The sequence below is a fragment of the Mesoplodon mirus genome (genome assembly GCF_964341445.2).
Source record: "Mesoplodon mirus genome assembly, chromosome: 3".
NCBI lineage: Eukaryota > Metazoa > Chordata > Mammalia > Artiodactyla > Ziphiidae > Mesoplodon > Mesoplodon mirus.
In genome coordinates, this window is record NC_138978.1 from 68,084,378 (window position 1) to 68,096,467 (window position 12,090).

Here is a 12,090-nt window from a genome sequence, read left to right on the forward strand (position 1 = left end):
CGGCCGCAATGAGAAGCCCACACACTGCAATGAAGGGTAGCCCCTGCTCGCTGCAACTAGAGAAAGCCCACATACAAGAATGAAGACCCAAAGCAGCCAAAAATTAATTAATTCATTAATATTTTTTTAAATTAAAGAAAACACAGTATAGGGCAGTATGGCGCTTTGGACTCCTATAGATCTGAGTTTAAACTTTGGTGCTTTTCCTTAAAACTGTGTAATTCTTAACCTTATTTTTCCTATTTTTAAAATGGGGCTGTTAGTAACAATTCCATGAGATTGTGTGAGCATTAAATGAGATATTCTCATTTAGCTCATAGATATTCTCAAAGCACACATTCTAATGCTTCATTCACATTAACAAAAATCAAAGGACAAGTGATAAAGATGAGATCAATGCAGGGGACAGTATAAACCCAGAGTAAAAGTAATTGGGAAATAGAGGAGAAATATATAACCAGACTATGAGTTGCCAAATAAGGTAGACCCTGTATTGGAGGAAGTCTGGGAAAAACACATGCAGCTGGAGAGAGAAGAGAGAGAGAGAGAGAGAAAGAGAGAGCGAGAGAGAGAGAGAGAGAGAGAGTGTGTGTATGTGTTTGTGTCTGTGTGTGTTGTAGAAATAGTAGCAGTAGTAGTAGTAATGATAGAATCAACTAGAGAATGTATAAGGCAAGATAGCTAATAACTACCACATACTGAATACTTATTCTTAGCTTACCAAGAATATGTCCCAAATTCTTTCCATGTATTAACTTAATTATTACAAGAGAATTAAAGCAGACAAAGGAAATCAGGAGAAAACATAAGTTTTAGTGAGGAAAAAGCAATACTTAAGAAACACTTAAGAGATGAACAGAGAGTCACCTCTATAGAGGAACAATAAGAAGTTGGCAGAGAGGTAGGGACCAAACTCAAAGATCGTTATGTCAATTAATCCAAGGGAGGATCAGATCTTAAGGAGAAGACAAATAGTAACAAATGCTGGGGAAGTATTAAAATAAGGAAAAGAGCCAAGAGTGTCCATTGGAATTGACAATTAGTAGGCCTCTGATGTCATGTTCCAGAGAAATTTCCCTGAAGCAGTGAGGTCTGAAGTCAGATTGTAGGTGGGCTGAGGATTGAATAGGAGGTGAGGATAGTGAATGAAAGGTGTAGACTACTCTCAAAAGAAATTGAAACGTTTAGGAGAGAAGGCAATGGTTCTTTGGGACACAATTGGAACTGGTTATTGAAAGTTAGAACTGGAAATAATTGAAAAAATTCAAATCTAAATCCACTTGCATGTTAATATCTTTGGGATCATTTTGAATTCCTGAGACATAAACTTTAGAAAACATTTTCCTCTAAAGCTTTGATAATACAGAATTTTCTACTAAATGGAAATGGATATTAATCCAGAATAGCTTCATAGTTCTGCTCTTTATAAGTCTCAGTAATAAAGGTTAGATAAAGATATACAGAAGAGAAAACTGTAGCTTTAAACAAACTATAAATCCTAAGGAAAACATCAGTGTAAGTTTGAATTTGAGGAAGACTCCAAAGAAGTCATAGGAAATGAGATATCACTTAAAGCCCAGAAAAATTTAATTTCAAAGTGTAGATATTTATTGAAGGTCTACTTGGTAGTATAAGACACTATATTTAATTTTGGCAATTTCAACTCTGATTGATTGCCATTTTATCCCATGTAGAATTTACCTTATTCTACTTTCTCTTCCATGAGACATTTAGTTCCTATTGATACAGTCATGTTTTTCTTCTTCATTGCTGTCATTGATTTTCATAAGATGATGTTCAGAGGGAGAGCCAAATGGGACCAAGTCAATAAGTTAAAGTCCTACTGTAGGAGAAACATTCAGCAAACAATAACAGTGAGAACCTTTGTTCTTGTAGGCATTACTTTTTAAATCTCTGGAATTTTAAATCATGAGGTCTGGCTATTTTAGTTAGAAGGATTAAACTCCAGTACCTCAGGTGAAAAATCTTTTTAACCTGGAGTCAAACCTTCTTATACTTCATTGAGACAAGCTTAGAACATGAAAAAAATAGTTTAAAAAATTGATATTGGGCTTCCCTAGTGGCACAGTGGTTGGGAGTCCACCTGCCGATGCAGGGGACACAGTTTCGTGCCCCGGTCCGGGAAGATCCCACATGCTGTGGAGTGGCTGGGCCCATGAGCCATGGCCGCTGAGCCTGTGCATCTGGAGCCTGTGCTCCACAACGGGAGAGGCCACAACAGTGGGAGAGCCACGTAACACACACACACACACACAAATTGATATTGTTATAATAATCATTTACCCACAGTGATAATTAATGAAAAGATTAAGTTGTGAGGATAAATAGTATAAGCATTTAGAGAAAGAAATGCTTAATACAGTAAAGGATTTGTGGAAGGTTCTCAGAGAACCTGGGAACTGAGCTTGGCCTTGAGACTGGGTATATTATAGGCAGAGAAAGAGAACAGAGGTTTTCTAGGAAGAAAGAGCAGAATGTTTGAATAAGTGTTTAAATTACAACCTGGAAATTGTAGAGACTCTACTTGGATCTTTTGAGGAGTCAACTGGCAAATAAAAATATCTTTAAAGGGTAATGTATACAGTAATTCTCTTCTATCAAAACAAAGGGTTCTGATCCATTTTTTTGTGCTTGTAAAACAACCACTTAATGATAGGCATTTGTGGTGCTCATTCCTTCCATCAGTAAAGGATACCAAGTTACTAGCCCAAGTTATTAGCCCCTTGGTTCTTTAATAATAATAATACTAATATATATGTCAGTTATACAAATCTAAGTATGATAAAATTCATTTCTATAAAGAGTTTAAAGATTATTAAGATATCCTTTCTGTGATAAGACTTGTTTCAAGTATACAGTTTCACCAGTAGTTCTGTTATTGTTTGGGGGAAAAGAAATCAAAACTATGTATTTTCTCAAAAAATTTTAATACAACAGAATTTTATGCCCTGCAAAAATCTTAATGAGACAATGTATGTAAAACTTCAGTCACAGCTCCTGGCATGGAACAGGGACTTGGGATTTGCTAAAGGTTAATTCAAAATAAATGATCAATAAATGTTTGTTGAATTGAATTATTTAAAATTTCTATCATATAATTGGGTCCTAATTGTTAATGTTTAACTTCCCTTCTGACTGATGGTGGATATATATTCCTTTTTTTTTTAACTAGAAATACAGTCCAATTCAACCATTATTCAGATGCCTATTCTACGCTTAGCATAGTGGTGAATAAAAGAGATTCAGTTTGTGACTTCATGGGACTTCATGTAGTGGAAAAAATGTGAAGTTGACCTACCAGCTCTTTCAGGTTCTGGAGTAGGGGAAGCATGGTTAAAATGATTTGATAGGGCTTCCCTGGTGGCGCAGTGGTTGAGAGTCCGCCTGCTGATGCAGGTGATGCGGGTTCGTGCCCCGGTCCGAGAAGATCCCACGTGCCGCAGAGTGGCTAGGCCCGTGAGCCATGGCCGCTGAGCCTGCACGTCCGGAGCCTGTGCTCCGCAACGGGAGAGGCCACAACAGTGAGAGGCCCACATACCGCAAAAGAAAAAAATGATTTGATAGATATATGTTCCAGCCTAAACACTATTATGAGTGCATTTGTCTTAACCACATGACAGGCATATTGGTATATCACAATACATTATATCCCCATAAGATTTCTAGGAGATACACTCCCTATCATGACTTGAAATATAAGAATCAATAAATGCATTCAACTTATATAAATAACCTGTGAAATTATTCAGATAATTCCAGTGTATATTGCTCTCAATAGTTAAATATTTTGTTGAATTTTAAAACAAACTAAATAAAGCCTATAGTTCAATAATGACTGTGTGGTTTCATTAAAACTTACTTTTGAAAGTTTCTTAGAAGGCCAACACTTCATAATTAATGACTGTTCAGCCAAAAGGTTGACCTTCTGAATGACTGGATAAGTGCAAACTTAGGAGGAAAAAAAATTGCTTTGGACTATTTATTCAAGCCTAAAAGCCATTATATTTTGGAATGAAAGTAAGTTCTAGAACTATGCCTAAGAAATTGGCTCTATATTTTAACATTTGAGAATTCTTTTTACAATAAAAATTCATGCTGCCTACTTTCTTTTATGCTATATTTAAAATAAGAGAATTTGTAAAAAGCTTCATTTACCTTGATCGTTTGTGACCTCCTTTAAAGGTTCCCAAGATTGAACTGACAGGCATGTGAAGTCTAAGATACCAGACATTTGATATAAATGGATCCAGCATTCTTTCCAAGCTGAATCTACAAAGCTTCTACTGACAGAAAGCTTCCTCTTATCTGAGATTGAGTCAGTTAGTTCATTTACTTAAAGGTTAGTGTTAATGAGATCAAGGTCACAGGAAGGGCCTTATGGAAAGAAACTACGAAGTCAAACAGGCCTAAATTTGAATTCCAGTTCTGCTTCTTACTAGTTGTATGACCTCAAATAGGTAACAAAGCCTCCCTGAGGCTCAGTTTCTTCACCTTTAAAATGGGAGAGTAGAACATATCTTTCTATGTTTTGGAGTGAAACAGAGGCACTCCAGTTACAATTTATGCACTTAGTTTAGGATCTGATACATAATGTGCCCTCAATAAATGTTAATTGTAATTTTAATTTTTTATTAGAAAAACAACTCACCGTACACATTGTGTATTCTGCTGATCATTAGTCAGCAATATCCAAATATTAGCAAAAAGCATTGTTCTTGGAATGTATAGAAGCCTATACACCCGTTTATTATATTTTTGGACCCACCAGAAATTTCAGCTGTTCCAACAAGAATTCCTTTTCTCTTTGTATGACAATTACAATCAGTTCTAATGCTATCCCAGTGATTGAATAAATTGTAAGAATAATCATGTAAAATAACATCATTTCAGTTCATATATGCTCAATAAATGGTGTATTGACACATGAACAAATGGATGATTGAATGAATGAACTATTTAATACTCTGGAGCACTTGGAAACAAAGCTTGAGGTGAGAGACTAGTGATTCACTTCCCTGCTAACACTGACTTGCTCCATGACTTTGAGAAATTTCCTAATTCCTTTGATTCTTGATTTCTTCCTCTTTAAAACATACTGGTTTGTTATGTAATGTCCATGATTCCTCACCTCTTCTGAAGGGCTCTGATTCAAACAGGCAAGGAAACTTGACTTAGGAGGCAATTTCTTTCTAGGTACAGAAGAGGTGTGGGAGCATATGTTCCTTGAGCTCTTGGATCTCATCTTCATGTTCTCTGTTCTAAGTCTAACAGACTTTTGAAAATTTCCCCAAATGTGTATTATTTTACCAACTGAAGAATAGAGAGTGCATTAAGAAAATTCACAGTGAAAATGAACACATCTGGAGGAAATGATTTCAATCAGTTTTCTAGAGAAAAGAGTCTTAGAGATGAGCCTTTAGTAGAAGAAATCTAAAGGGTGAGCAGATTTGTTGGCAATCTGTGCCTTTCATTGGCCAATAGCTCCTTCTAGTTTTTTTCACTCATTCATTCATTTATTCATTCATTCATTCAACAAATTCTTGTTGAATGATTACTATTTGCATGGCAACATGCTAGTGTAGGATTATAAAGATGAATTTGATATATACTTTGTCCTTAAAGAATTTGCTCTTTAATAAGGATAAGGCATATATATATAAATTTTTAAATGTTCTAAATGACATGAAAAAAAGTTAAATGAGATTTAAAAGGAAGGAAGACAATTTTAGCAAGTCAGTTGGCGACGAAGGGAGGGAAAGTAAAGAAATCTCGGAGGAGATGGCATTTAGCTTGTGTTTAAACATCTGTAGATTGGACAGAAGAGAACTTTTGACTGAGGAAATAATGTGAGCAAAGACTCTGAGAAGTACGAAACTGAGTGCAGTTTGTTTGTACAGTTGGGTTTATGAAAGGCAGTAATGGGAAATACATTTAAAAGGATACCATCAGATTGAGAGGACTTGAATGTGACAGTGAGGGCCTTGGTTTTTATTTTCTAGGCCAAAGCAAGCCATTGGAGATTGCAGAGAAGGGAGATGGAAGAAAATTGTGTTTTAGAATGGTGACCCCCAAAGAAGAGTTGTACATTGTAATTGTAAAATGAATTTTGATGGGCAGATGCCACCAATGAATCTCCTAACCCAGTTCTCTTTCTTGTCCAGGCTGCTGATGTACTACTGCAACATGGAGCTAACATCAACGTTCAAGATGCAGTTTTTTTCACTCCATTGCACATTGCAGCATACTATGGGCACGAACAGGTAATTCAGTGGCATTTCCAAAGCCTGGGGCATCACTTAAGTGTTCCAGGTTTTTCTTGAACTGTACTAGGTTCAAAGAAAGGATATTTAAGATATCCTTTAAATTAGTTTTGCCATCTGCTCATCAGTTCCCCCCTTGAAGAGCTTTTGTAGATCCATAGAAACATAGCAGCTACCAAGTTATACATTTTTACTGACTACTTTAGTACACGAGGGAGGCAGTAGGGTATATGGCTAAGTGTGTGGCTATAGAAATCGGCCTGAATTTGAAAAATTACTAGCTTTATGACTATGTGTAGGTTGTATAACATCCCTGATCCTCAGTTTCTTGTCTATAAAATGAAAAAAATATTAATAGCACCTACCTCATAGGGTAGCTCTTATGATGATATATTAATTTAAAGTGTTTGGCAAATGCTCAACGAATGCCACTGGGATGATACTAACACTAACAATAAAACAAATCATAAAGCCCATTCCAAAAGTTCTCTGAAAAAAGGTAACTTTTAGAAATGGAGTTTCCTCTTTTCTAGTGACCTGGCATGTGGTAGGCTAAAAAATGTCTACCAAAATATGTTTACATGTTCACGTTCTAATTTGTGGAACCTGTGAATGTTACCTTAAAAGGGACTTTGCAGATGTGATCAAGTTAAGGATCTTGAAATGGGGAGATTATCCTGGATTATCTGCGTAAACCTGATGTAATCACAAGGGTCCATATAATAGAGAGCAGAAAATCAGAGTGAGTAGTAGGAGATGTGACAATGGAAGCAGTACAATAAAGTGCTACAAGAAGGGGCCACAAGCTAAGGGATGCAGGCAGGCTGTAGAAGCTGAAAAGTAAGGAAATGAAAGCCTCCAGAAGGAATGCAACCTGCCAACACCTTGATTTTGGACTTCTGACCTCCAGAACTCTAAGAGAATAAAAATGTGTTTTTTTCATCCAATAATTTTATGGTAATTTGCTACAGTTGCAATGGGAAACTAATATATGGAATAACCTAGATAAACTAAAAAATGATCACTAAATATGCTTTAAATATATAATTTGCTTTAAATATATAGTTATGTATCAGAAACATATTTATAAATTTTGTTAATCTGTAATTAAGTAATGATATGTATAGAATGCTTTAAAGTTTACAGTGTAGCATCATTCAACAAATAATTTCATTTGACCTTCATGACAACCTTATGAACTTAATAAGAGTTACCATGTGAGCAAACTCATACTATGGGACAGGCACTATGTTAAGGCCTTTATGTGGATATTTTTCTAATTTTGCCCCAACCCTAAAATCAGCTGTTATTTACCCCTTCTAATCAATGATACGCATGGAGCTTACTCAGGTCAGGTAGCATGCCAGAGTCATGCAGCTAATAAGTAGAAGAGCTGGAGTATGTATTCAGGTCTGTCTGATCCCAAAACCCATCTTCATTCTGTTGTACCAAAGAGCCTCTTCTTATCCCTCTTTTATCAGTGAGAGAAATCATAAAGTCCAGGCCATTTACTGAAGTAGTGGAGCTAGAATTCAAGGCCTGGTGCTGTAATTCCACAGTCTGTTGATTTTCAACCTTAACATATTGAAAGAAAAATTTTATATGCTCTTTTCAAACACTGTCTTTTAGCTATACTCAAGAAACTCAATAGAACCAAATAAAACAGAAATACAAATGTAATTAGATAATCAAAACTTAACTGTTCTTTTGACATTCTGTTTTTACTCTTCCTCATTTTATCTCTCTAGATCTGGTCTCAGTTATGCAGCAGAATTATGCCTTTTTACCTTTGTACAGTTCATGCCATTGCACTGCCTGAGGATCCCAAGTTAAAAATCAAACTTCCTTGTGTCTCTGTGCTGTTCTAGTCATTGTGCCTTTCTTTCTTTGCTGGCTGGCATGTGACTGGACAGTCTCAGACCTGCAAAGTGTGACCTCTAGCTAGGGGAGACTGCACATTTCATTGATATGTTGCTCAGACTGCACTGGGGTGCCCTGGAGAGCTGAGCACTGAAAATGCTTCTGAAAGTACTGGGCCCAAAACTCAGGTGATGAGAAAACTTCATACTTTTCTGACTTCAGGCACAGAGAGGGTATACACAGTGCCTGTTATTTGTAGAGTCATCCTCTTTGGCGATTAATCTCATGACCCAGCAGAAACATAAAGAGCTTCTATGTATGTTGTGTGGAGACCTAAATTTGTTTACTTTCCCTGAATATATAGTCACAGTATTATAAAATTATGCTAAAATGTGGATGGCCCTTTTATGATAAGGGATTCACTTTCTATGTGCAAAGACAACACATAAGTAATTTATGGAAGCTACTGTCATTTACTAAAATATGCTGACAGGAGAATGGCACATTCTATATATAAATGTGCCTAATGTGCCATGTTCCTTGCCATTTGCTTATTTACTTATTTTAAGTGGAAGAGTAGATGTTTTTTATCAACAGCAGTATTTCCTAGGTATATAATAATAGTGCTTAATAGACAATCAATTTCAAAGATAATTTAAATCTGTCCATTATAAAGTCACATAATCAGAATTTATGGAGCCTATGTAAGTGGAAATATCTGCTTAGGTGTGCAAGGTTCTTGAGACTAAATGTCTACTGTTCAGATTTCTCTTGAATTAAGTATTGGTCTACCCATTAGCCAAGAAATAGATAAAATACACGTGTTTCATATTGGTGCTACCACTTCTGCTATCATTTATTGAATACCAGGCACTTTTTTAAGTGCTTTATGTGTAATAACTTATTTAATTATCACAACAACTCTATGAGGCATTCCCATTTTAGCAATGAAGAAACTGAATTTTCAAAAGGCCAAATAATTTATTCAAGGTGACATACCTAATAAGCAGAAGCCCAATTTCAAAAACTTTGTTCTTTACCTACTGCATGAAATAGGAAGTTTTCCCAAATCCCACCCAGCTAATTTTTTGCCTAAAATTTCTATCTAATATATAATATATTCTTCAGAGGCTTCTGCTCAAGATATGTTTATTTGCTGCCACAAAATAGTTTTAGAGCTTGAATTCACTTTTATGCTGATGCCACAATGGTCAAGACTTTTGAGGAGTCCTCCCATAACTGTTATTTTAATGGTACGGGTGCATCCTAACTTATCTCTTGGGATCACTATGATAAGTCCTAAAATTCACAGGGGAGGTAATGTCAATTTTAAAGAAATTATTTGGAAGGTTCCTAATTGAATATATAAATAATTTGAAGGAATCCCATAAATTACCTGAAACAACCCCTGGAAACTCTTGAGTTGTTTATTACTTCATCTCGCTCTGTCCTCTTGGATGTGAATCTCAGCTAATTTGGGAAGATGCTGGGGGCTAGTGTGGCTATCTCCTGTTTACTCACAAATCAAAAAAGGACCCAGAACCCCAGTAGCAAGGTTACCATTGGTGACCTATGCATGGAACCACTATGAAAATCAAGAATCAAGTAAGCACTGCTGGCTCTGGCCAGAAGGAGACCTTAGAAAAGATTGTTCAGAGAAGATTATGGGTGACTTGAGAGAAGATTATTTATGTATTGATACAATGAAGACCCAACCCTGAAATTGCTCCAGTTTTAGATTTCTTGCTAGGTGATATAATAATAAATTCCTTATTGTTTAGGCCAGTTGAGTTAGGATTTTCTGTTATTTTCAGGCAAAAATTATCCAAGAGAAAACCTAAATGATATGTCTCCTTCCATATTGCTGAAGGCATTGAATTACTGTTTGGCATTTGATACTAATTTCAAATGCATGGATCCTTTAGGTAACCCGCCTCCTTTTGAAATTTGGTGCTGATGTAAATGTAAGCGGTGAAGTCGGAGATAGGCCCCTCCACCTAGCATCTGCAAAAGGATTCTTTAATATTGCGAAACTCTTGGTGGAAGAAGGCAACAAAGCAGATGGTAAGATTATGTTTAGAAGAAGAGATTTGCTATCTTTTCATTTATGTATTCTTTTTCCTTCTACTTTACTTATTTATTAGAGAATAATCTAAGTTGATTAATCTTGTACTCATGTACTAATTTGTTCCACAAGTCATAATTTATTATTTTTAATATATTAATTAAACTTATATGTTAATCCTTCTTTACATATTTTAACTCAACTCTTAATGTATTAGGTGCTGCAGTAAAAATAAGGGGTTTTCCTAAATTTTTCCTACTTTTTGTTATTCACTAATCTTTTTTTAATTGAGGTAAATTTTACATATAGCAAAATTCTCAAATCTTAACTGAATATTGACTTAAGTGAATATTTGCTTGTGGATACACCCATGTAAAAACCACCCAGATCAAGATATAGACATATTTTCATCTGGAAAGTTGAAAATATTTCACCTGGAAAGTTCCTTATTGCCCACTTCTCAGTAAATAGCTTTCACCACCAAAGATAATCAATATTCTGGCTTCTATTGCTATAGGTTAGCTTTTTTCCTGTTCTTGAATTTGATAATTTTGTGACTTTCTTTTGATCAACAAGATGATTTTGACTTTTATCCATGTTGTTGCATGAATCATAATTTGCTCTTTTTTATTACCAAAAATTCTGTGAATTTCCCACAATTTAACTGTTTATCCATTCTCCTTGTAATGGAAGGTTAAATGTTTCTAGTGTTTGACTTTTGTGAATATAGCTGCCAGAAACATTCAATTCTTCTTGTGAATATACGTGTTAATCGCTCTTCATTGTGTGTGTGTGTGTGTGTGTGTATTTAGAGAGAGAGACAGAGAGAGAATTACTGCATCAAAGGGCATGCACATGGTTAACTTTTAGGAAATTTCAGACAACTTTCAATATTTGCAATGTTTGCAATATTTTTCACCCCCACAGCTATATATGAGAGTTCCAGTTGCTCCCCACATCCTCCCCAGTATTTGATACTACTGTTATTTTTAATGGAAATAGAGTTAGAATGTGATCAGGTTGGAAAAAAAAACCTTTAGAATACACAGAAAGATTTTAGATGCATTTAGTAGAATAGAATTTCCTGCAACTTTTTAGTTTTTTAATTACAAAATGAATTTTGGAAAATTGGAAGTATTGAAAAAACTTTCTTTCTCTTTTTTTCCTCTTCCTCACAAACTTAATTTTTTGACACAAATTCACTCAGAGTTACATCTTGTCATTAAATTCTCTCAGGCATATCCAGCATTCTTCCACTGACCCCCAAGAGACCTAATTAAAAGCCCAGCTGTAAGAACTGCTGGCCTTTGCAGCAGAAATGATGCACATTTCCAAAAGCACAAGGTTGTTAGATCTATAGAACTGCCATCTCCTTGGTCCAAAATTGAGATTGGTATTCAGTTAATAAAACTAATCAATGTTTTCATTACTCTAAGGAAAACACAAAGGCTCCCAGAGACAACTGTAACAAGAGGCTAGGGCAATTTCATTTCCATGTTGGAAACAGGGCCATTTTATCTGGTAACATTTGCGAAACGTAGTTTGTATCATTTTCTGAGCCAGTGTGTAATAACTCAGGAATTTTTTCTGTAGCATTATCATAAACAACTTGTGTTGTCAGCATGCAAGGAATGCTGTTGTCTGGACCTTGTTTAAGCAGTCTCTTTGATTCTGTTGGTTTAGGATAGGCAGAGGTACACCAATGTGAATCACCGAACACATAATTGTTTTTGAAACTGCCTCACTCTTCCAAGGGGTCAGGAACTGCTCACATTTTTCCTTTATTATCAAGGCCAACCTCAGCCTTTTATTCCTCTGCACAACTCCAAAGCTCAGTGGTGTCAAAATGAGTATCATTTATGATCAGCATGTCTCCAGGATCAA

The 12,090-nt window shown here is 35.6% G+C and overlaps 1 protein-coding gene across 1 annotated transcript in view; it reads left to right on the plus strand.

Annotated features, from left to right (window-relative positions):
* Window positions 1–12,090, plus strand: part of TNNI3K (TNNI3 interacting kinase) — a gene marked incomplete at its 3' end in the record, with an annotated part of 277,657 nt that overhangs the window by 71,611 nt on the left and 193,956 nt on the right. Inside the window, exons 6-7 of the mRNA XM_082614605.1 lie at window positions 6,183–6,281; window positions 10,067–10,205. Coding sequence (XP_082470731.1) covers window positions 6,183–6,281; window positions 10,067–10,205 — 238 coding nt within the window. The remainder of the gene's footprint in view (window positions 1–6,182; window positions 6,282–10,066; window positions 10,206–12,090) is intronic.